Genomic DNA, 24659 nt, shown 5'->3' with positions numbered 1-24659 from the left:
TCCCTTGGCAACCGCCCCCTCCCCAGCTGGGCTCCGCCCGTTCCTTACCAGCTCCTCCGGGGTGCGGGTCTCACGCTCACCGCAGCAGCAGCACCACCTGCAGCAGCAGCACAGGGACCCCCTGCACCCCGCCATCTCCCTCCTTTACTGCCACTCTGGAACCCTCCGCCAACCCCCTCCCACCCAGAATCCGCGCCTCACGTGACTGGCCCCCGACAGTGTCACGTGGTCCTCTCGAGCTCGGGACCGAGACAGGGAGTGGCTGCAGACGGGTGGGGCGACGGCCCGCGTCACATGACGGTGGAAGACCCTCTTCCCTTGGGCGCGGCCATGTTGGGGACGGACTTCCGGTCGCTCGCAAGGATGGTTTCCGCCCTCTGGTCCCGCCTCCCTCGGCAACCTGACACCTGCTCCGCGCCCCGCCCCGCCCCCCCCCCCCCCCCCCCCGAGCCGGACGCTCCCACACCCTGGTCGAGCAGCTGCTTCGGGCGCGCGCGTTCTGAGTCACCCGCGACGGGAGGGTGAGTGGAGGCGAGGCATGGGGTCGCTAGGGAGGGATATCCGGGAAGTGAGGCCCTCCCACCCGGGGGCGGAGAGCGAGGGGGCCGGCCCGCCCCTCTAGGCGGTGGGCTTCTGCCTCTCTGCGCGACCCCTCAGTTGGGGGGCTGGTGTAACCGCCAATGGCTGAGACCCCCAGGGACTTGCAGCTGTGAACGGAAAATTCGCCTTCGGTCCCCGGCGTGGACGGAGGGGACCCCGGGGAGGAGGCGGCCCTGAGACGGGGGTGGTGACTCAGCCCCCCTGGGACCGGGTCTGGACCCGCGTCCCCGCCCCCACCTTGACCCAGTGACCGCGTGACTCGATTCGTGGTCTCCCAGCAGGGTGCCGGAGGCGTCTTTCCGGCTCCGGTCTCTTAAACTTGCCTCCCAGCTGAGCACCTGTAGGCGGCTGGTACCGCAGTGTCCGGCGCCCGCTGTGTCGGGCTGCCCCCAGGTGTCCACCCTGGCCCTTCTGCGCGGGGTCAGTTTCGTGTTCGCGCACTGCACGGTGCTCGGCACAGATTAAGCAAGTGGTCAGTAAATGGCAGAGGGTTATTTTGAGAACAGAGTGACAGCGCTTGACCCATTGGCGCTCACAGAGTGCTGGCTGTGATGACTGTGCTGGGCATGGGGGATGCCACAGGCAGGATCCCGCGCCCTGGTCTCAGGGGCCTGGAGGGTTGGAGAGGAGGCAAAACTATGAATCCACAATTACAACCCTATGGCCCCGTGGGAGTCCAGCTTTGAGATGGGTAAGAAGTGATGTGAGGAAGGAGGCTGAAGATGGCACGTGCCTGGCACTTACTAGGAAGGCAATAAGTCTGTATTAAATCAATGAAAGGGCAGGTAGTTCTGTTTCCTCCCCCTCTCTTGGTTTTGTTCCAGCAGACAATTAATGAGCCACTGTCTTGAATTGAGGAGAAAAGCCAGCTAGGCTGATCTCGATTTTTCTCCCTTTCCTTACTCCTGTTGGCTGTCCCTGCTGAGAAGCTGGAGTTTTAGATCAGGATAAAAATGGGTGTCCCTAGGAAGAAAATCGTTGCTACAAGTGTTTTTACTCTGGTCTTGACTTTGGGTGTGCAAACTGGTGTTTTGTGCCCCTGTGTGTGTTGCAGGGGACAGGAGCAGTAGAGTTCATCCATTTCTCAGGAGTCTAGGACCCCCACATAGTTAAAAAGCCCAGCTCAGGGGCGGCCTGGGTGGCTCAGTGGGTTAAGCCACTGCCTTCGGCTCAGGTCATGATCTCAGGGTTATGGGATTGAGCCCCGCATCGGGCTCTCTGCTTGGCAGGGAACCTGCTCCCCGGCTCCTCCCCCCCCCCCCCCCCGCCTGCCTCTCTGCCTACTTGTAATCTGTCAAATAAATAAATAAAGTCTTAAAAAAAGGAACAAACAAATAAACAGACCCTGACTGAGCAGTGACTATCCCTTGAAAGGAATTAACTTGGCCTGGTTGTTCCTCTGATGCCCCATGTCACCACACAGAGGATTTTTCACTGCTAAAAGTGTGTGTCTGCCCACTGCTGTTCAAGAATTCTGTTCTGTCTTGTTTTTAAGTATTTGTTTCATTTTCCCCACTAAACTGGCGGGTGACGCCGTGCCTTCTGCTGGCCTGCCTGTGGTTGCCATGGCTTAGGGCTTCGTATGTGGTGATTGTGCAGTCACTGTAATTAACCAGCTCGCGTGGTGTGTGTACGGAGAACAGCCTGGAAGGCAGGCATGGATGCAAAAGCTTTTATTCTGAGTAGGACACAAATTCATGCCCTTAATTGAATTTGGGTCCGGTTACTTGTGGAACCCAGCCGGTGTCAAGGTCTAACCCATGACAGTTCGTGCCACTTTTTGGAGTAGCACGAACTCAGGAGAAGTCTGGCTCCTTTGTCCTGCCCACATTCCTTCCATCCTGTGTGCAGATAAAGTGTTCCAAGTAACAGGAGATGTTCCCGACAGGGCCAGACTGAGCTCTGCCTTCTTTGGAGAGTAATCCGGTGACCCTGATACGTCAGTTGGCCTCCTATCTACCAAGCCCTGCAGTCTCCAGTCAACATCCCCCTCCTTCCATCTGGCTTCTGCAACTGGAGCCTCAGCCCTCCCTCCCGCCTGAAAGCCTTGCCCCCGCCCCCTTGCGCGGGGCCCCAGCTAGTCTGGCTCTGGGCTCTTCCCCTGTCATTGCTCCCTCCGCCCAGAGGAACACACTCGCTGGGGAAGTTTCCTTTTGTTTCTTCCCCACCCACCCTGGGTCCCAGCTGGCGGAGATGGACCGTCCAACACCCAAGGTTCTCCCTTCCAGATCCCGAGGCCCCGGCCTAGGACTATGGACTTTGGAGGCTGGCAGGGTGAGGTTCTCAGTGCCGCCCTCCATCAGGTAGCTGTCACCGAGGATCCCTGGGCGGAAGGAGCATGTTTCTGTGCCGGGTGGGGGCTGGTTTATGTGGAGCCAGGCGGCTGTGGAGGGCAAAGCGTCGAGGGAGGCAGCATAGACAGCCACAGCTGTAGTATGTGGAGCCACTGGGCGGGGGCATTGTCACCCTTACCCTCCTTGGCCTTCTTCCTGCTGGAAACGCCCCATCTCACTTGACCCTGCCGCTCCGGGACTTGGCTGCTGCCCTCTGACGCTCCTGCCTCCACTCCTTGCAGCCGGAACTTGGCCATGGTGAACGAACCCAGAGGGGATGGCGGCCCCCCTCCCCGCTTGGAGGGCAGCAGCAGTGGCAGCGAGAGCTCTAAGGAGAGTTCGAGATGTTCCACGCCTGGGCTGGACCCCGAGCGCCACGACAGACTCAGGGAGAAGATGAGGCGGAGGATGGAATCTGGGGACAAGTGGTTCTCCCTAGAATTCTTCCCTCCTCGGACGGCCGAGGGGGCTGTCAATCTCATCTCAAGGTGAGCTGATGTAGTTGGGGAGGTGGGGTCAGAATGAGCCAGGCCCCCCCCCCCCCCCCCCCCCCCCCCCCCGGGCGGAGGCAAAGCCACAGCCCTGCTGCAGGGAGGGTCACACTCTGACTGGGCAGGAAAAGAGCAGGGTAGACCCAGGAGCTGCAGCTTCTCAGCTGTCCACAGAAGTCCTTTGGGTTTTATTTTAAAGATTTTATTTGGGAGAGAGAGAGAGAGAGAGCGTGCTTGTGAGCAGGAGGCAGGAAGAGGGATATGGAGGCAGGAAGTGGGAGGCAGGGAGAGGGAGAAGCAGACTTTATCTGGGGCTTGATCCCAGGACCCCAGGATAATGACCTGAGCCAGAGGCAGACGCTTCCACCCTCTGAATCAGCCAGGTGCCCTGCATCTGGAATTTTTAAGACACATTCTTCAACGAGTTAAAAATGTTGATTTTCTCAGACTGCGTTCTTTGGCAGAACTTGGGACTGACGCATGCATACAGTTTAGGAAGTCATAAAGCAGTGGCTTAGAGAACATTTTCAGTACGTTAGGAATTCAACTTAAATACCTTTCACAATCTAGAAGTGCCAAACGAATTACATTAGCACCTTATGTTGTGTGGTTCCTTTTTTTTTAAGTTTATGCATTGTACCACTTGCATTTTTCATGTGTCACTCTGGAAGTTTTGAAGTTCAAAGACACGAGAGGTTTTTGTTTTTTTTTTAAAATAAGATTTTATTTGATGGGGGAGAGCACAAGCAAGGGGAGCAACAGGGAGAGGGAGAAGCAGGCTCCCCATTGAGCAAGGAGCCCGATGTGGGGCTTTAATCTCAGGACCCTGGGATCAGCGACCTGACCCGAAGGCAGACACCCAGCCCACTGAGCAACCCAGGCAACCCAGGCGCCCATGTTATAGCTGGTCAGTCAGGCGTGTGTGCACATCTGTGGCTCTTGAGTCTCGTTCAGGAACCGTGGCCGTGTTCTAGAAGCCTGCTGGCTGCTGCACCACAAGGAGGCGGGCAGGGGGTGGAGTGTAGCATGAAAGAAACTTGTGTCTGCTCACCCTCTTTTTTCCTCTTCCTAGAGTGAGCCTCTGCTTGCCACTCAGAGAGTTCCCCATACCTTTGACCAGCAAAATGTCAGAACTCACCCAAGATAATCCAAGTGCAAGCACTTTGAAAGGCTGCAGGCTGCCCTCTCACAAAAGGGTTGCATTGTTGATACCAGTTATCTCTGCAATCATCATCCTCATTGGGGCGCCTGGGGGGCTCAGTCCATTAAGCATCTGACAGCCCAGGCCCTGATATCAGGTGGCACTCAGTGGGGAGTCTGCTTCTCCCTCTTCCTCTGCCCCTCTACCCCCCTTCATTTTCTCTTTCTCAAATAAAATCGTTAAAAAAAAAAAAATCATCTTTGTAACAGGAGTTCCCAGGGACTGAGTGTTCAATGTGTACCAAGCACTGTTGGCACTCCAAGGGCTGTGGAGCCATCTATGGTAATATTGTCACAGTGTTATTATGAAGTGCTGTTCTCTGGCACATTTTTGAAATGGGGAAACGGAGGCCCAGTCAGATTAATTTTCCCAAGGTCACACAGCTACTGAGTAGCAGCGCCCAGATATGAGTGTGGGTCATCTGGTTATGACTTGGCTGTGATGTCTCCCTCCCTCCCAGAGCCCATGGGAAGGTGGTGTAGGGCCGTGTGCTCTCAGGAGCCCCTCTTCAGAAAGAAATTACCTACAGGTTTGATCGGATGGGGGCAGGTGGTCCCCTCTTCATAGATGTGACCTGGCATCCAGCAGGGGACCCCGGCTCAGACAAGGAGACCTCCTCCATGATGATTGCCAGCACCGCCGTGAACTACTGTGGCCTGGAGACCATCCTGCACATGACCTGTTGCTGTCAGAGCCAGGGACAGATCACGGGCTACCTGCACAAGGCCAAGCGGCTGGGCCTGAAGAACATCTTGGCGTTGCGGGGAGGTGTGGAGCCAGCCCTCTGCTCACTGGGATCTTGCTTCCTGGAAGGCCTCTTTGGCCCTGGAACAGCCCTTTACTTTTCTCTGGGGCCCCCACTGAGCAGCTCAGCGTCCTCTCCCATCCCGTGGTGTCAGCCGGCCTTGTGGGTAGTGAGCCGCACAGATGGACCCACTTCTGGACTCTTGGCTTTGGCATCGGAGCTCAGTCAGGACTGCAGCCTTGCCTGATAGCCCACTGCCCTGGCTACACAGCTCCAGCAATCAGAGAGTGCGGTTCTGGCACTGATCCCCGGAGGGGGAGGGGGACAGTTCCTCATACCTCTGGCACCTGTTGTCATCATGCACCCAAGTGTGGAAAGAGGGACCTGGGTGGGACGGTGCTCCCCACTAGGACTCACCTGGGAGTAGGAACTCCTCTGGGAGGCAAGAGCTCCAAGAGGATGGGAGGGGGAGCAGTGGGGTTGGGGGAGGTGCCTGAGCACACCCAGATCTGGGGAGGGAAGGGGTCCCACATACTCCAGGCTAACTGCAGAGCCGCAGCTGTCCCCTGCTTGGCACTGCCAGCACACTGCCTGCGGAGTCAGTGCTCGGCAAGCGCTTGCCAGGATGGCTGCATCTTTCAGGCCGCCACTTGCCAGGTGCTGTGCTGGGAAAATCAAGGCTCGATCTCAGAGAAGCTGGTGGCCCCAGGGGTGGGGTAGGGAGAAGGATCATAAAGGCCATCTGGATCGTGGGTGAGACCCAGTGACTGCGGCCTCTGCCCCCCTTGTAGACCCCGTGGGTGACCAGTGGGAAGAGGAGGAGGGAGGCTTCAGCTATGCCGCGGACCTGGTGAGGCACATCCGGAGCGAGTTCGGGGACTACTTTGACATCTGTGTGGCAGGTGAGTGGCTGGGCCTTCCCAGCATGGGAGGACAGGGAAGGGAAGGCGTGACATAACCAGAGAGGCACAGAAGGCCCACCGGCATTCAGTTCAGGACCCAGTGACCCAGGCTGTCGTGGGCCTGCACCTGTGCCGGGGGAAGGAAGCTCAAGAGCTGTGTCACACTGTCTGCGCTCTCATTCTGTCATCCCACCTGCCAGGCTGCCACTGGCCCTTACGTTTTGAATCCCTTTGCCTTTTTATGCTCTTAGCTTGCTTCCCAGCCCTATTCTTCTTTAAACAAAAAAGGGATGTTAAGACAGGGGTTAGGGGGGCAGGGAATTTTGGAACCCTTGTCAGGAAACGCTACGTGACCTCATGAGGCTCTGGACCAGGAAGCAGTGAGAAACCAAGGCCTCCCTCGTTCGGTCTGGAGCCGCAGAGTCTCCCTTCTCTGCCTCCCACTCCGCACGTGCTCCACGCTTCCAGGAGCTCTGAGTGTATGCTCTTGCACACACGTGACCTGCCACCAGCTCCCGAGTGCACACAGTCGCTTCCAGCCAATAGTCCTGCCAGACTGACGGGTCTCAGAGTCCGCTCCAGACTTTCAGGAGAGGGCACTGGCCCGGCGCAGCTCCTGCTCCAGGGGCTACAGCCAAGAGGCAGGGCTCACCTGCTCAAGATGGATGCGGTGGCCTTCCCTCCTAGCCCCACTAGATGGGATCGGGACTTGGCTCCTCGAGCCAGGGCTTGGGTACGGTGAGGCAGTGTGTGCCGGGTCGCAAGAAGTCCAGGGATTACCTTGAATGTTGTCCCGACATGACCATTTTTTTCTCAAAACTTTCTTGGGGAAATCATACCATTTTTACATGAAAACCAACATGGCTACGTTCTGAAGTAGCACAGAATAGGGATGTGAATTTAAGAAACTAATCCACGTGGCCTCAAAGAAGCTGTCGCCGATGGCTTTGAATTTAGTCCTAGGCCCCCGTGTGCACATCCGCTCTTCATAGTCAAAGGGGCGTTTAGGTGAGTCTGGGAGGCCCCAATGAGGAGTTAGGAGCGAAGTGAACATTTCCACCTGCTCAAGCATTCCCTGCTCACACGGGCCACCGTTCGGCCAGTACATCGGGGAGCGCGCACATATGCAGTAGGCGCTGGGTGGCCGTGCGCGGAGACGGGCTGGGCTGTGAGCTTGCAGGTGCGGGCCTGGGGCTCTGCCTGTGGTAAAGCAGACGAGCAGGATGATCTGGGTCGAGACGCCACGCTGGCTGTGACTGGAAATACAGTAAACGGGCAAAATCTAAATGTAAGCACATGCTACGTGTGTTCGGTGGTAATTGAGGATTTAGAGCTATAGTTTGAGCTTTTAAAAACTCCTTTTTAAAATCGCTGTTGGAAAAATAGCCTTATTGAAAGTGAAATATGGTGGCTCAGTCCTCCCACCCCTTCGCCTCCTGAGACGGGTTTTTATATCCATTTTTTGATGACTTGGGGTTTCTGGAGAACAGAAAGGCCTTATCATAGCAAAGCAGCTTGGCTCCCCAGCAGCCTGGCTCAGGGTCCTGCCCAGGGCTTGGGCTCAGGAAGCCAGCGCTCCCCTGTAGCTTCCTACAGGCCTACAGTCGTCCTGCTTGTGAGTTCAGTTTCTCAGGGAAGGAAGCAAACATAGGGTTCACGGAGCTGGTAAGCAGCCCAGGTGACACGGGGTCCTGCCTCCAGGCAGTTCTGGAATCCCGCCCTTGGCATCCTTGGCACGCAGTCTCCAGAACCTCGTTACTTGTTAGTGGGGCTGCTCCTTCCAGGGTCAGGCAGCTCTCTGGGACCGATCCTGGCTCTGGCATCAGAAGCCACACAGACTCGGACTAATAAGGAACTTGAAGGCGAATCCCTGTTCCCCTGCGACAGGCCTTTGGGCTTTTGGAAGTGGTTCCGGGCTGCTCTCCCTTCTCCCCTTCAGATGGAACGTGCCTACCTTCTCTTCTTCCCTGGGCATCGTGGTTTCTAATGTCCACTCTCTTGGACCCCTGAGTAATCTTCGTGTTAAAATAAAAGCACGGTTTTGAATCCAGTGCCCAGACTCCAGCCTAGGACCCCAGATGCTGCCAGACCCGTGCTAAAAGTGACATTTTCTCTCTTCTGTGGCCCCAATCAAGCTCGGCGCTTGCCATGGACCTGAGGCAGGACAGTACAGGGAGTGGGTGCCATCCCTCCCCCCAACTCTTGGGCAGGTCGCCCTAGGCCACCTCTCACCAAGGGTCATGGCTAGAGTGAGAAGCACAGCCGCTCACCACCTTGGCCTGTCTGCTGCGGTGTTGCACGGGTCAAGAACCTCTGAGGCAGAGGGCTCTCTGCTCCCAGCTTTCCGGTCTCTTCCTCACTCATCCTGAGCATGTATGTGGGAGCCAGCCTCTCCCTACTGTCATCCCTGTCGGCAGGTTACCCCAAAGGCCACCCCGACGCAGGGAGCTTTGAGGCCGACCTGAAGTACTTGAAGGAGAAGGTGTCCGCAGGAGCTGACTTCATCATCACCCAGCTTTTCTTTGAGGCTGACACATTCTTCCACTTTGTTAAGGCTTGCAGCGAGATAGGCATTACCTGCCCCATCCTCCCCGGCATCTTTCCTATTCAGGTGAGGGTCCCAGGAGGTTCCGTGGCCTCCCTCCATCCCCCTCCCAGCGCAGGCCAGAGCCCTGGCGTGAAATCCAGTGCCTGATGCTCAGGAGCTCTCCCTTCAGATGGGTGCAACATGCCTCCCCACGATGGTCCCCGTTGGGCCACCCCCCTGCCCCCAAAACAGCACCAGTGTCTGTTGGAGGGACCTGCTGACCAGTGTCCCTAAAAGGGATTATATCTTTCATTATAAATCTTGGTTAAAAAAAATCAGTGTTTCCCCAAACTTGACTGTCATCAAAATCATTTGAAAAACTTGTTTTGAAAGGTAGATTTCCAGATCTCCTGTCTGGAGGTTCTAATTGAATAGGTCTGAGGTGGGGCCTGAGAACTTGCATGTTACTTGTTAAATTTTACAGGTGGTGCTGATGATCAGTGCAGCTTGGGAGCCACTGGCCTTGATGCGCACCAAGTTATCAATAAACACACCTAGGGGCGGAAGGGCTAGCTCAGCCCAAGGGCGGGAGTGCTGTAGGCAGCTGCTACACTGAGTGGAAGAAGCTGGACAAGGCGGGGGTACTCCTGCAACCTGGACTGGCTTTCTGAGTCACTCTGTGTGATAGTACAGCTGGCCGGGAGGCCTGGTGGGATGGAAAGGGCGGTAAGTATTTCGGGGGAGAGACGGGCTGGGAGACGGCACCCCATAGCCCTTTGTGTCTCGTACAGGGCTACCATTCCCTTCGGCAGCTCGTGAAACTGTCCAAGCTGGAGGTGCCGCAGCAGATCAAGGACGTGATTGAGCCGATCAAAGACAATGACGATGCCATCCGAAACTATGGCATTGAGCAGGCCGTGAGCCTGTGCCAGGAGCTTCTGGCCAGTGGCTTGGTGCCAGGCCTCCATTTTTATACCCTCAACCGCGAGATGGCCACCACAGAGGTGCTGAAGCGTCTGGGCATGTGGATTGAGGATCCCAGGTGACGCCACTGGCCCCGAATTTGGGCCTGGGAGGCACAGAGGAAAGTCAGATGGGCAGACAAGGCAGAGAGAGGTCACAGAATGAGCAGGCCCCAGCAGTGCTGGCTACCGTGGCGATGCAGAGGGGTGTTTGCCATGGCTAGCCATACACTTAGGCTTCTGTCTCAGTGGGAACTCCATGCAGATCAGAGAACTCCGGCTGATTGCTGTCCCCACTCTCCCCATCCCCGCCTTTCCTGCTTCCTCTAGCCTGTCCCTTACTCATCCTGTCTCCATCCTCACCCAGGCGTCCCCTGCCCTGGGCTGTCAGTGCCCACCCAAAGCGCCGGGAGGAAGATGTCCGTCCCATCTTCTGGGCCTCCAGACCAAAGAGTTACATCTATCGCACGCAAGAGTGGGATGAGTTCCCCAACGGCCGCTGGTGAGCACCCGCAGGCAACCCATTGCTAGTGCATCCTGTTTCTTGGGAGGGAGGCAGAGGGAGTTTGCCTGCTTATTGGCATGCTGTTTGGGGAGCAGTGTGGGACAGGATTCATAGGAATGCCCCTTGGGCAAGTGGGCACAACTGTCCCTCTGTCAGGAGCCCCAGGTCAGGAGTATGCCTTGCCCTCTGGGCACCTTCTCTGCCAGGGGCAATTCTTCCTCGCCAGCTTTCGGGGAGCTGAAGGACTACTACCTCTTCTACCTGAAGAGTAAGTCCCCAAGGGAAGAGCTATTGAAGATGTGGGGGGAGGAGCTGACCAGCGAAGAAAGCGTCTTTGAGGTCTTTGCACACTACCTCTCGGGAGAGCCCAACCAACATGGCTATAAGGTGAGTGATGCTGGGGTGGGGTTCCTGGTTAACCCCCCTGCCCATCCCCACCCAAGCCTCCCATCTCTGTCTGAATGGGGCACCTCCGCAAAGAGGAGGGTGAGCTGGGAAGTCCCCACCTGGGACACCTAGAGGGGCTGACCGACGCAGGGGTGGAGTCTGCGAGAGGAAGGGTGCCCAGGGTGCCCGGTGTGGTTGCTGTCCCAGCCTGGCTCCCCTCTGCCCCAGGTGACTTGCCTCCCTTGGAATGATGAGCCCTTGGCGGCCGAGACCAGCCTGATGAAGGAGGAGCTGCTGCGTGTGAACCGGCAGGGGATCCTCACCATCAACTCGCAGCCCAACATCAACGGGAAGCCGTCCTCCGACCCCGTCGTGGGCTGGGGCCCCAATGGGGGCTATGTCTTCCAGAAGGTGTGGCAGGGACACACAGGGCTGGCCCACCTTGGCCGGCCCCTGGGGGTTCCCTGGAGATGGGGACAGAGAAGCTCCCGTCCCTCCCTGGGGTCTCTTTATTCTGGGGGGCAGAGGACAGTGCGGACAGGAGTTCCCGTGTTTAGTCAGACCTGGGGATGCAGGTCACTTGACTGCCATGCGCTTTAGCTGTCTCTTCTGTAAAAGGCAGAGAGAGCCCGTCATGCTCTGGGGCCGAAATGAACAAAGCACGTGCTTGGCACGTGGGAAGAACGAAGGACGCATTCGTGAATGGAACTGCTACTGGTGTCCCGAGTTGACACCTTTCTCCTAGGGCTCCTAGAGTTAAAACGCCATTCTAGAACTGTAGCCATGGGTGCTGGAGTTGGAAAGAGCTGGGTTTTCAGTCCCTGCCCCGCTGTCTCCCTTCAGTGCAGCCCCATGGCTCCGCCTCTCCTGACTAAGTTTCCTCATCTGTGGGATGGGGGTAGCCATGCTCCCCCTGCAGGCCACGAACCCGGCCTCATCCCGGACAGACCCTCGGTGCTGGAGAAACCCTGGGTCACTGTTAGCCTCTAGTGAGTGGGGCAGCTGGGATGTGTCGGGGACCCTCCTGTGTCTCAGCTTACCAAACGGGCCTCCCGCCCGGCTTCTGAAGCGGCTTCTCCGTGGGGCCTTCCCTGGCTGGGAGAAGGGAGGCAGCTGCCCCTCAGACCTGTCTAGACGGAGAAAGCCCACATGCATGCTCCCCTCTCCCCTGCTTGCAGTTGTGATTCGGTCCACGTGGCCATGCTAGCCCCAGGGCCTCAAGTCCTGCCACATGTGTCTGTGAGGGCGCCTCCCCAGGGTGTCGGGAGGGCCAGCGTCCAGTCGTGGTGCACACAGAGCAGGGGTGTGCAAGGACTGGGTTTGATGTGCTGGTCTCTGCCCCCCCCAACCCGCCCATAGGCCTACTTGGAGTTCTTCACTTCCCGTGAGACGGTGGGAGCGCTTCTGCAGGTGCTGAAGAAGTACGAGCTCCGGGTTAATTACCACATCGTGGACGTCAAGGTAGGCCAGCCCCGGGCTTTAGCCAGCGCTCAGCAGGCCCCGTGTCCAGGAGCTGAGGGCACCGTGTTTACTCCATCCGTCTGCAAGCACTGAGCACCTAGCGCTGGCCAGGCGTGGTGGGAACATATGCCCAGAGCCAGGCCCCTGCTCTCAGCCCAGAGGGCCCCCAGTATAGGGAGGGGGCCCAGTCCGTGGGCAATTACAAGTCGGGGTGCACTTTGAACAGTAAGGTTCAGTATGGGATGCTGGGGACCCAGGGAAGGGACATCTAATCTGGGACGTCAGGAAGGGCTTGGAGGGGTCCCCTGTGGTTGGAATCTGAGGACAAGGAGCAGGCATCATGGGGAATGGGCGGAGGGCTGCGTAGGCGTTGTCTGCCGGCCTGTGGGGACACTGCTGGGTGGGTTTAGAGTAAGGCTAAGAGAACTGACTGTGCTGCTGGGGCTTGGGGTTTCCCCTAAAGGCCAGAGGGAGCCTTTCCCAGCAGCAATGGCTTGGCTCCTCATTTTGTCATAGACAGGTCACGGTGGACGGGGTGTGGATAACAGGACCAGGGAAGACTAGAACACAGCGGCCCTTGTGTCAAGCCAAGTAGCAAGGGGCAGCCTGGCTGAGCCGACACACAGGAACAGATCCACAGACCCGTAAAGGGAACCAGCAGGAGCCAGCAGGACGTCTGGATGAGGGGATGCGATGTGGGGGGTGTGGAGCTAGGAGCACAGGGAGGAGGAAGGAAGTGCCCCAACCCCCCTTTCCCGGAGCTGCAGGGCTGGGAGGGGCAGGTGGAGGGGTTGGAGCAAAGCCTCCTCCACCACCACCACCCACCCCTGCGAGTTCCCAGGCAAGAAGATGACTGCAGTGTCTACGCTGTCGCTGTCGAGGTCTGCTCTGACCACCCCCCCCCCCCCGTCTGCCCTCAGGGTGAAAACATCACCAATGCCCCTGAGCTGCAGCCCAACGCGGTCACTTGGGGCATCTTCCCTGGGCGGGAGATCATCCAGCCTACGGTGGTCGATCCTGTCAGCTTCATGTTCTGGAAGGTAAGGGGGCCAGGAGTGGGCGTGCCCCACACACCCAGCAAACCTTAAGTGGGAGGTGTCATTGGGGCCACGTTGCCAGGGCAGGTGGGCTCCGCCTTCCTGGCTGGGTCCTGACCCCTGACTCAGGGTGTTGGTTTCTGGGCTGGAGGTGACTTTGGCCGGGAGCCTTTGTTCCATTCCTGGAAGTGTCTTGTGGAGCTGCTTAGAGGCCCTTGGGGGGAGGAGCAAGGAATGTGGCTCCCTGACCCAAGGGCAGCTCTGTTTACCTTGCCTGCCTGTGTGTGCACACGTCTGTGCGTCTGTGTGTGCGCATGCGTGTGGCTGCAGGATGAAGCCTTCGCCCTGTGGATCGAGCAGTGGGGCAAGCTGTACGACGAGGAGTCGCCGTCCCGCATGATCATCCAGTACATCCACGACAACTACTTCCTGGTCAACCTGGTGGACAACGAGTTTCCCCTGGACAACTGCCTGTGGCAGGTGGTGGAAGACACATTTGAACTTCTCAACAGGCCTGAGCCAGAGCAAGACACACAGGCTCTGTGATCCCGTACCCTCGTGGCCTTAGCCCGAGGCCCCTGCCGTCCTGCCTTCCTCCTCCCCAGGCCTGGTTCTCCCGGGGACCCCTCTTCTCCAGCATTTCTCCCCCAGCCCCGGCCTCCTCCTCACGTGATCATGGCAGCTAGACTGGTGTGAGGCTTCCCGGCTCTGGCCGGACCGGAGTCAGCCCCACGGGGAAGCCTGGTGTTTCTCGTTCAGCCTAGAGTGTGTGCACCCTGAGGAGGGCACCCTCTCCTGCTGAGGACCATGGTGGGCAGAACAACATCCTGCCTGAGAAGAGAGGGCGTTGTTGCTGACCCAGCCCTGGGACCAGGGCAGCCGCTAGGAGCAGCCTGGGGCTGCCAGTGACCTTGCACTTGGGACCTGCAGGGCAGCAAAGTGAACCATGGGTGGCAGGCATTTGTGGTGCTGCGGAGCGCCCAGCGGAGGTGGTGGCTGCTGGCATGTCCGCTTGTGGCTGGAGGGGCAGACCCTGCCCTGCCCACCTGCTTGGAGCGCCACCCGCCAGGCTTCTAGACAGGCCTTGGCCTGAAGCCTGATAACGCCAGCATTTCTTGGCGCCCGACCCCCACCCCCGCTGCCTGTCTGCCCGAGAGCCAGCTAGGGCTTTCACTTTTCTCCTGTGCTGCTTTTCAGAAGAACTATTTCTGTATTCTGGTGGTTCAAGAGGAAAGGTGCCTCGTCGAGGTTAAAGGCATCTCAACCCTTACACTTGGGAGAGCCCTCGACCTGCCCCTCATCCCCTATGGCGGCGGAGGGAATACCCTGTCTGTTATTGTCAAGGGCAAAGATAAGGCTCAACAGAGCGGGACTGACTTCTTCCTGGCTTACTTTTTTAGATGGGACTTCTTACTGCCAGCTGCTTCTGACCCTCTGCTCAGCCTGCTCCCGAAGCTGTCTGCCTGGCACTGCTCCCCGGGAGTCAGCCCTCAAGCCCCACTGCCCAGGGACAGTGACTGCTAGATGTGTAGAAGCTGTTCCCTGTCCTGGTCCCAGTCCCTGCCTGCTGGTCTTCACTGACTCAGCAGGAGAGGGGGGGTAGGTGTCCAAAGAGCAGCCTGATGGCAGAAGAGGCAGCCAGGGTCACGGGTGTACCCACTTCACTCCCGTCCCGGGGTGGCTGGCTGAGGCAGAGGGGCAGCTCTTAGGGGACACTGAGCAAGAGAAGCAGCTGGGACTAAGGACGGTGTTTATTGTTTTTCAGAGCTCAGAGAGCCGGCTCCCAGGTCGCCAGGCAGTGGGATGTCTGGTGGTTTGGGCCTGCACTGCCCTGATGGGTGGGGCGTTGTTCCTTAGGGAGGCTGGGCTCAGTGTTGTTTTTCTTTCCAAGGGAACAAGTCACAGCTGCAGCTGGGTCCCCTGCCCCACCATGCACACGGGTTCGAGCAGCTTCCAGCCTACTCCCGGGGTTCCTGATGCCCGCCGGGCTCAGGGCTATCAGACTGCTGGTGGCTCCTCTTCTGGCCCCTGGCTGCCAGGAGCTGGCGCCACTTCTCAAAGACCTGGAATTAGGAAGGAGGAAGGAAAGGCTATTTGGCTCCCTCCTGGGTCTGCTGTCTGTGCTAGGCTAACACCTGTGCCCAGTTCCTTCTCCCCACCGCCGCCCGGCGACACCCCCCCTTCCCTCCACCCCAGCCAGCCACCCAGCCAGCTCTAGCCCCAGGCCAAATGCACAGGCTCAGAACAGATCTGATTTGTGATCTCGGAAGATAAGCTCAGAGCGGGGTGGATAAGGGATGGGGCAGTCAGGGACCCATACCCAACGTGGGCTAGTGTGAGTGGCAGACCTGCCGTGGCCAAGGCTCATGCCCACACCGAGTGGGTAGAACTGGGCTGAGCGCATGATCACCAGCTAAATGGGGACCCAAGCTGTGTTTTCTCTAATGGAACAGACACCTCTCCTGAAAACGGAGGGGCCCAGCTCCGAAGAGCTGCTGAGGGGTGGGAGCTACCCCCATACCTGGGAAAGGACCCGGCCACTTTCTTGCTGCTGTAATCTCTGAGCCACCCACAGCTGCAGAGCCCGCCTCCGCCACACACGCCAGGCCTGCGTCAGGTGCCACTGCCTCAGCTGTGGGAGTGGGGGGTAAGAGGGGCCCAGCCAGCCCCTGCTGCCCCCCTGCCCATCTGCCCCTCTGCTGCGTCTTTCCCTTACAGCTCTGCAGCACCACGGAGAAGGGGCTGTGACAATGCGGGTGCCCCCTAAGGTGCATTTGCAGATCCTTGCACCTGGCCCCAAGCTTTCAGACTCTGGTCCGCACATAGACCAATATGCTTTGAGAGACTTCATTTCTAGGGGTTAGGGTTGAGGATGAGGGGAGCTGCGAGATCAGCTTGAGGCTGGGGAGAGGGTGCCACCCACTCACCAGCCTCCGTGCCAGCTGCTCGGCTCCCTGAACATCTACCCAGTGTCTCCATGCTGCTGCCAGGCTCCGGGCCCGCTGGGAGCCGTGGAGCCGGGAAAGCAGTGCCTCCCGGTGCCAGCGCTGCAGGTATTTCCTCCTGGTGGGGAGAAGCCCTGGCGTGCACCCCGATAGCCAAGAGCATCAGGACCCCTTAATGACCAGGGAGAAGGGCAGAGCCCGGGATCCTCCAGGAGGGAGCAAGGAGGAGGGAGGGCCCAGCTCCCGCCCGGGCTGAGCCCCGCCCCCGCCCCCGGGGCCCCGCGCGCACGCGCCGCTTCCCTAACCCCAGCTGTCTTCTAGCCGCCTCGCCTTGGCCTTGGAGGGGTGGGGCCTCAGAGTAGCGGTCGCTTCCTGGCCTCGTAGGCGGCCGGCCTGGGGCCTGGCCCGCGCCGGCAGGCCGTTGCCACCGGCGCCGGAGGGCAAGGCAGAGGGGCCGCTCTCTGCTGTCTGGAAAGAAAAGGTTAACAAAATCTGTACCTAAAAAGGATTAGCCTCGTTGCTGGAAGCCGATTTCCAGGCCTGGGAGATGTCTAGCCCCAGGGACTTGTCTCCTTACTCTGAGCCCAGGAGACTTTTCTCGGCTTCCTCTGTCCCCCGTGGTTGTGGTGCTGGCTTAGGCCGGTTAGTGTCCCGTAGCCGTGGGCCTGAGGAACAGCCAGAGAGGATAACCTGAACCCAATGGGCTTGGACCCCCTGCATCCCAGGCAACGTGGCAGGGTCCTTCCTGCCCTGCCCTGCAGAGAAGCAGGGCCTCCTCCTCCTGTGTGGCCCCGAGGCTCCCAGAGGAGGCAGGGAAGACACCTGCCTGTAGCAGGGCCATCAGCACACACCCCTGCTGCCTCCCCTGTCCTCAAAGCACGGCCAGGGTTGGAAGCGGAGGGGCGGATCCATCATGTCCACCGCCTGGTGAGGGCTCAGCTGTGCCAGTGCAGTCCGTCCCCACTTGGGTTTTACAAAGCGAGATTACCTGCCTGACTCCGGAGCCCAAGCCCAGCTACGGCTCTGCTACAGACCAGGGACTCTCAGAGGGCCTCTGTTGCATGGGGAGGCCTAATACCAGCTTGTGCCACCCGGGGAAGGCTGCCTGGGTGCATGTGTTCCTGTGACAGGGAGAGGGGCTGGAGCCAAGCACTGTTATTCTCCCCGGCATTTACTTTTGGTTTTCGTACGCCTCTTTTTCTCCATCGGCACAGGGGATCCAGACTGCCTTTGCTGATAAGAATGGAATGTTCAGGGCATCTGGGTGGCTTAGTGGGTTAAAGCCTCTGCCTTCGGCTCGGGTCATGATCCCGGGATCCTGGGATTGAGCCCCGCGTAGGGCTCTCTGCTCAGCGGGGAGCCTGCTTCCCCCTCTCTCTCTGCCTGCCTCTCTGCCTACTTGTGATCTCTGTCTGTCAAATAAATCTTAAAATAAAAAAATATGGAATGTTAATATTTTTAAGCAGACCAAAAGTAAAATTGGCTTGTGACCTAGAAATAAAATGCCGAGTCCCCAGAAGCTGCTGTTGCCACCGCCCCCTGTGCGCGTGAATATACGGGTTCTGCAAATAACCAAAGCGAGGCCCTTTCAATTCCGTTTTAAAAAACAATGTAGGGGCACCTGGGTGGCTCGGTCGGTTCAGTGTCTGACTCGATTTTGGCTCAGGTTATGATCTCAGGGTGGTGAGATGGAGCCCTGCCTCAGGCTCCGTGCTCAGTGTGGAATCTGCTTGATATTCTCGGTCCCTCTGCCCCTCCCCCTGCATGCACTCACACGCGTGTACTCTCTTTCTCTAAATAGGATCTTTTAGAAAAAAACAATTTAATCTTTTTTTCTAAGAACCTTTCTAGAATCTATTACATGCTTCCTGACATTCTGAAACAAAACTCTGGATGATTCCTATACATCTTTAGGAACCTGCGTGGCCTGCCAGTAACTGGGGCTGTGTGTCCTCCAAGGACATCCCTAGACTGCCCTGCGGTGTCCACATCCTTGTGCCTGGCTTCCATTGCGGCCTCTTCAGTCCTGTTTGCCATTAGGCTCTTGTCACCATTTGCAGGTGTCAGAACTAAATGCCTCCTTTTTTCTTTTTCTTTTAAAGGTTTTCTTTTCTTTTTAAATACTCTGCACACCCAACATGGGGCTTGAACTCACAACCCTGAGATCGAGAGTCCCATGCTCCACCGACTAAGCCAGCCAGGCGCCCCAGAACTAAGTGCTTCGGGTCTGGAGAGGGACCGGTGGTTGTCTTTGAGTGGAGGGAGTTATGAAAGAAACATTCCCTTTATATCTCCTGATTGTCCTGTAGTGAGCAGATTTATTTTTTCCAATAAGGAATAAAGGGGACTTGACAAACAGTTGCTCCTATCCCCATGTACCCGACCCTAAGCTGCACCAGGACACATAGGAGTTCAAGTGTTTGTCTCCCTAACAGACTGTGACCACAGCATTTGTCTTTGTGGCGGACCTGTGCTGGGCTGGCACTTAGTAGGTGCTCAGTAAATGTTTGCTGATGGACCCAAAGATGGCAGGCTTCCAGAGCCGGGAGGTGGTTCTAGAACGTGGTAGGGGTCGTGTCCCTACCAGTGGGTCCCCTGGATAAGCGTCCAGCCACGCTTGCCACCATGGGCTGAAGTAAGCTGATTCTGAAGCCACTGGCCCACCCCACCTAGGCCGGCTCACCTGCTTCCACAGGGCTGGAGCTGGGGTCAGCGCTAGAAGGCGCCCTCTGCTGGCCACCCTGGGCCACTGCCTGAGGTCAACAGCATGGGCCTCCCGGGCCTTCCCCTGTGGTTCCATCCGCATACTGAGCAGCGCTGCCTGCCACTGGGCCCAGTGGGTCCACAGGAGGCGTCTGGACCCAGCCTGCTGGAACTGGGTGATGGCGGCTCGCTGGTCACGGGCCCTGGCTGCTGACTGGGCCCAGGCCTCTAGGATTCTGGGACACAGGGAGGAGCCCACATGTGTGTGAAGCAGAAGGTAAACCCTTCCCAGCCAGTGCCCTGCTGGATCCTCCCCTCATCCCTCTTCTGGAGAAATTGGGTTAAAAGAGGCCCAGAGAGCAGCAGAACATCACACCCCAGGGACAGAGAGCGGCAGTCTTGCTGTCTTCGCCTTGCTCTCCCTCACAAGAGCACTGTTTAATGAGCACCTGCTGTGTTTCGGAGCCCTGAGCCCAGTGCTCCCACGCATCCCCTAAGGCGGGCCTGTTATCCTTCTCTGTCCTTCAAAGACTTGCTCAGAGAGGGGTTGCTCTGCTGGAAAGTGCGGGTCTGGACTTGGACCCCAGGACGAGCTGCGATCGCCTTTTCCTCTGACCCCAACCTCCCGAGCCCCATCACCAGCCACCACATACCCTCTACCTCTGCCAACAGCAAGCCCAAGGCCTCAGAAACGGACTCAGCTGGACGCACTGTGTGGGGCTGCCCTCAGGCCACGGGCACCCACCTGTTACTCAGCTTCTGGGCAGCACAGGCTCTGCTGACCCGGCATAGGCAGGACTCACCCACCCACTGGGTCTGGCACAGGGCCACTCTCTCTTCTGCCCACCAGCAGGCCTCGCAGCACCGGCCCAGAGCCGCTCATCGTGCTACGAAGGCATGCTGGGCCCGGGCCCTACTCGGCTGCCTGTGCACCCGGCCCCCCCCCCCCGGCACGTGGCTTCTGCAGTGGGCCACAGAGGCCCAGGCCACACGCCACTCCTGTGCCCAGGACTTGGCTGCTCAGGCATCCTGTCACGTAGCAAATGTGGCCCCCACAGCCTTTCTCGGGCCATCCTGAGAGGCTCCCATGGCCGGGACCACCCCTGTGTCTCTTTCAATTCCACGCCAGGCCTGGAAACGGCTGAAAAACAGGAGCAGAGGGAGGGGCCCAGCTGGCTCTCGGAGTCAAAAAGTCCCATTTATTCCAAATCGCATCCACAAATCCCCCCACTAAGTGGCCTAGGTAATACGTGGTTTTGCATACAAGACCCTGTGCCTTCAGCATGTAGACACGATTGTGTAATGGGTCCAAGTGCCAGCTTTGGTCCAGGGCCTCCACACGCAGACAGACTCAAGAGGGCAGGTGTCCCCTAGAGGTCATGGGAATCTAGCAGGTATGGGGCAAAGTCCCGGGGGAGCAATGAGGTCTGGTCGCCCCTCACAAGCCCACCCAGGGGCAGAAGGCCGGTGAGGGGAGCACAGTGTCCACTGTTCAGGTCTGAAAGTTTGGTATCGGCCACTGAGCCATCAACGGCCAGCCGCCCGTGTGGGGACACCGTGAGCATCTGCGCATTTGTAGCTGAACGGTGGGAGCAAGCATCACCCGTTCTTGCTGCTTCTAACTATGCATGAGCGAGCGCTATACATTTTACTGGAACATCTCTATTTTTAGGAAGAGTTCAGAGCAGAAACTGTACAGAGCAGAACTTCCCTGTGCTCAACAAGACACGGACGTGATGTTGGGACACACGTAATGGTGGGTGTTGGAGGCAGGGACTTCCCCCGCCCTTCCTGTGTCCCCTCAAACCAAAGGACTGACCTGGCTGGGAGTTGGAGACTTGGGGCTCATCAGGGCATCGGGTGGGCACCTCTCGAACAAAGCAGGTAAAGGAGTCAATGGTCACAGGTCTATGGCTCCCCCGTTAGGTCCCCTGGGCTTTATCTCTGTTTTTTCCGGAGTGAGGATAACCTCTCTCACCCTCCTAGCCCCAGGCCCACCCACCTGTGAAGTAGACGCTGCTCTGGGGAGGGCCCTGGGCGTCTCTGACGAGCTGCCGCCTGCCGCCAGTCCTGGAACACGGACCCCCTCAAGGCCCGGAGATGGACCTGCACCCACGTCTGGTACCTGGCATGCAGGGACTGCTGCCCTGTGACCCGAGAGAGGCTGAGATGCCCCCGGGCCTTCATCCCAGCCTCGCCCCTCAGCCCCGGGTAACTGTGGGCCCCTCCTCGGACGGCCCTCTGCACGTGACCCAAGCAGGGACAGAGGAGGCCGCCTAACCATCTGGGTTTAAGTGCTTGGGTTCCAAGTGTCCTGTGATGAACAGGCCAACCTGGCTCACTGTTTTTCATTTCTTGGAAACGTTTAGGGATCAGGACAATTCACGCAAAAATCTGGACTTCCAGCTTTTCCTTGAAAACGAGGTCAGCATAATTGGACAACGATTGGGCTGGAGAAGCAGCTGTCCTCAGTGGACAGGACAGGAACTTTCCAGAACAACCAGGTCCCCACCCACCAGCTCCCTGATATATGTGTTGGTGAAGTGGGAAGCCTCGGAAACGGCCCCCAGTGCTCCCCACCTCCAGTGCTGGGCTCTGAGGACACCAGCACTCGGTGCTCAGGCCCGTGACTCCTGAGGGCCAGGTGAGCCTAATGAGGACGAGGGTGAAGAAGATGGCGGTGAGGACGGCAGCAACGCCTACTAGGAACTGAGCTCTGAGCCAACAGTGGGGGGTGGTGTCCTAGACTCCCCAGAATCAGCCTCTGGGGAGGGTGTTGCTGTGATCCCCATTTTACGGATGAGTAAGCTGAGGCTTGCAGAGGTTGTGCAGCTCGTGTAAGGTCCACACAGCTGGGGAATGGGCGGGCAATGTCCAAGCCCCTGGTTCTGCTCTGCCTCCCCCCACCGCCGTCCTGGGCATGCTCCATGAGAGTCCCATTCCTGGACTCTGCAGGAGAGCACAAAACCCTGGGTCTCCCTGACGGACCTGGCCCTTCCCTCCCCTTCGGTGAGCCGGCACTAGGCCCCAACTTACTCTGCCAGCAGGAGTGCCAATGGTGCAGGGCCCCTCGGACCCGTGTGCGGTCCCGTGCCCGAACCCACTGCTCCACTTCGCGCCCCTGTGCCAGCCGCCGCCGCCACAAGCCCAGCGCGGCCCTGCAGCTCCGGTCCCGGGCCCAGGCAACCGCCAGCTCTCTCTGGGCCCCTTGGGCTGTGGCCCAGTGGCTCCAGCTGAGGAGAGCGCTAGGAAAGGTGGGGAGGGGAGTGTCCACTCTGAGGATGGTCACTGCTGCCCTGCCCTGGGCTCTCCCAGCCACCCCCTCCCTCGGGAGCTTGGAGGGGGGACTTTTCTCCCTGTTTCCATCATGGGGGAGCGTGGCTTGCTGGGGACTGGACTGCTCAAATGCTACTCCGAGTGTTATAACAACAGGTTAGGGAGGAGATGGGATCACGGACCCCAAGTCCTGAGTTCAGCCACTAGCGATCAACACTGTTATGAACTGAGTGCTTACTCTGTCCCAGGCCCTGGGCTCGGGGATTACATGCCCCTACCTTATTGATGCCCACTGGAGTGACTACTGTTATTATCCCCATACAAACGGGGAGATGGAGACACAGAGAGGTTAAGCAACTTGCCCAAGATCACAGAGCTAGGGAGGGGCAAAGCTGGGATTAGAACCCAGGCGGACCCAAGCACTGTGCAGCAGATAAATGAATGAATGAGCCACAGCTTCAAAGTCTCTGGGAGAAACGACTGGCGGGTTGGGAGGGCAGGAGAAGTCCAGAGGACCTGAATCTGGGTACCAACGGATTGGAGCGTGGGGTGGGAGCCCTCTGGAAGGCAGACCCCAAAGGGATGTGGGAGTAATGGGAGTCAGAGTAATGGGAAGGGAACTAGGTACAGGATGTCCACAGAGCGGTGGGCGGCGTGGCTCACCCACCATGGGGAGGGATCCCTACCGCCTCTGAAGGGTAGACTGGTGCCACCTCGCTGCACCCCGGGACTGCTGAACCCACGCCTGCCAGGACAGAAGGCACTGTGCCCTCTGCCGTTGCCCAGATGCCCACAGAAGGCTCAGTGGGAGGTTCTCCAAGAAGGCGGGGGTCCTGGAAGCCTGGGGAAGGAGGAAAGGAGTATTGGGTCCTCAGGCCCTGCCCTGTCTCCACTGTCTCCTCCCACCTGCCCCCTCCACCCCAGCCCATTCCCACCCCCTGCCCCTCACCTTCTCTAGTGAGCTTCGGGGTGGGCTGCCGTCCAGCAGTGGCTCCCCTCCCGGGATGCTGCCCAGGAGCTCCGGGGCCAAGGTGGTCCTGGCACTGTCTGACGGGGTGCTCGGACCCCACACCCTCAAATGCCACCCCCTCAGGATACGCCGAATCACCTGCCGCCTCTTGTCCTGGAGGAAGGAGCTATAGGAAGGGGCAGGTGAATCTCCGGGCCCCAGCCTCACCCCCCAGGCTGATGGGGCTGCCAAGCAGGTGCTGCCCCCAGCCAGGTCTCTGCCAGAACTGGTCTGGAAGGGGCCACCCGTGCCCAACGCCAGGCTAGAGCATCACCTTGCAAGCCAGCCACATAGGGGACTACGTGGGGGGCTCCAAGACGTACTCATGCCCATTGGGGTCCCACCCCCCCGGAGATTCTGACTTAGCAGTCCTGACTTTTCCAGGGCTCCCAGAGTGACTCTCACGAACATCTAAGGCTGAGGCCACTGCTTTCTACACCTGTATCAGCTTGCGATCCTTGCCACACTCCTGATGGGACTCGGAGCTGAGCCCCAGACCCAAGGACCCCGGACTCAGGGGACCACGCGTATGGCCACATCAGTACTTCTGCCTCTGTTCAGTTATGTAGATAGGGAAACTGAGGCCTGGTGGAAGGCCATTTCCCCAAACTCCAAATAGCAGAAGATGGGGGGATCCAGAAGCTTATTTTAGAGCACAGGACAGCCCCAGCTCTGTCGGAAGGAGATACTGACTGTTCCCTGGTGCCTAAAGGCTAGAGGATGGACTGTAGGAGGGAGAGCTACATTCTGAGGGATCACGGTGAACTGAGTTCCCTCGGAATTCTAGGGGCTTCAAAGAGACAGAGGGTCCAAGTGGACCAAGTGGGTGTGGGACAATGGATACTTGGCATGTCCTTTGTGTTCTTTGAGAGTTTATTTGAGAGAGAGAGAGAGAGAGCACATGAGTGGGGGGAGGGGCAGAGGGAGAAGCAGGCTCCCCAGTGAGCAGGAAGCCTGACCTGGGGCTTGATCTCAGGACCCGGGGATCATGCCCTGAGCCGAAGGCAAACACTTAACTGACTGAGCCACCCAGGCATCCCACTATGGGGCTTTCAACTTATCCCTGCAACCGCTGGCTTACATTCTGCTTGACATTCCACCAGGGCAGCAGGCCCTCCTGATCCCCATCACCCCCTCCCCCGCAGCCACAAGGGTCCCAGCACTTGTAGAAAAGCAACAGCGACCCAAAGAGTTGCTCCTAACTCACAGTATGATTTCAAGCAAGTTGCTCGGCCTTCTGAGCCTCAGTTTCTCTAGCTCTGTAATGAGGCAGACAGGGGGACAGGGGACCATGCCTCCAACCTGCCAGACCCCGGCAATGCAGGCACGGTTCCTGCCACCAGGGGGCTCCCACCCATCCTGGAGAATAGCAAGCAAGCTCCTGTGTTTGCAGACTCTTGTGTTAACAAGCATTTGTGTCCCCAGCTAACCCATGGCTCCCACAGCTCGCTCTCTGCTCAGGCACTGTCTCCAGGCCCCTGGGCCACCTCCCGGAGCCCTGCACCGGTATCGCAGCATTCTGGGCCCGGGGACGGGGGGGTGCCCTCTGCAAGAGCCTGGGGAAGAGCAGGACCT

The 24659-nt window shown here is 58.5% G+C and overlaps 3 protein-coding genes across 15 annotated transcripts in view; 1 reads left to right on the top strand and 2 right to left on the bottom strand.

Moving 5' to 3' along the window:
* The window catches only part of CLCN6 (chloride voltage-gated channel 6), a 30847-nt gene extending 30351 nt beyond the window's left edge, over positions 1-496 (bottom strand). For 4 of the 11 annotated variants that reach the window (XR_014299368.1, XR_014299369.1, XM_082685392.1 and 1 more), the window contains exon 1: positions 49-159. Coding sequence is in view for 4 of the 11 variants with exons in the window: in XM_082685392.1 (XP_082541518.1) it covers positions 49-135 (87 nt within the window). In the remaining 7 variants the exon portion in view is untranslated. Of the gene's footprint in view, positions 1-48 lie in introns of all 11 variants that reach the window. The other 7 variants (XR_014299366.1, XR_014299367.1, XM_082685389.1 and 4 more) reach the window with 4 other exon arrangements.
* Positions 295-14531, top strand: MTHFR (methylenetetrahydrofolate reductase; the record flags this gene model as incomplete). Of its 3 annotated transcripts, XM_082685397.1 has the most annotated exons (13): positions 295-521; positions 2829-2903; positions 3176-3421; positions 5155-5393; positions 6162-6272; positions 8690-8883; positions 9591-9841; positions 10129-10263; positions 10473-10653; positions 10882-11064; positions 12013-12114; positions 13035-13154; positions 13482-14531. In XM_082685397.1, 13 exons carry the CDS (start codon positions 295-297, stop codon positions 13695-13697), a joined length of 2280 nt encoding a protein of 759 aa, XP_082541523.1. In that variant the 3' UTR covers positions 13698-14531. The 3 variants fall into 3 exon arrangements, with proteins under 3 accessions (XP_082541523.1, XP_082541524.1, XP_082541525.1); XM_082685398.1 differs by lacking the exon at positions 2829-2903; XM_082685399.1 differs by lacking the exon at positions 295-521 and having other exon boundaries at positions 2765-2874.
* A 353-nt stretch (positions 14532-14884) lies between these two features.
* Positions 14885-24659, bottom strand: part of LOC309842516 (uncharacterized protein C1orf167) — a 28130-nt gene continuing 18355 nt past the window's right edge. The window contains exons 12-20 of the mRNA XM_082686708.1: positions 23025-23211; positions 22762-22916; positions 22438-22451; positions 21836-22207; positions 20802-20946; positions 18780-19035; positions 16674-16761; positions 16079-16564; positions 14885-15783 (exon numbers count right to left, since the gene is read on the bottom strand). Coding sequence (XP_082542834.1) covers positions 16269-16564; positions 16674-16761; positions 18780-19035; positions 20802-20946; positions 21836-22207; positions 22438-22451; positions 22762-22916; positions 23025-23211 — 1513 coding nt within the window. The 3' untranslated portion in view covers positions 14885-15783; positions 16079-16268. The remainder of the gene's footprint in view (positions 15784-16078; positions 16565-16673; positions 16762-18779; positions 19036-20801; positions 20947-21835; positions 22208-22437; positions 22452-22761; positions 22917-23024; positions 23212-24659) is intronic.

Source organism: Mustela nivalis (genome assembly GCF_964662115.1).
Source record: "Mustela nivalis genome assembly, chromosome: 10".
NCBI lineage: Eukaryota > Metazoa > Chordata > Mammalia > Carnivora > Mustelidae > Mustela > Mustela nivalis.
Note: the sequence above shows the minus strand (reverse complement) of the source record. Positions and strands in the feature narration are given on the sequence as shown.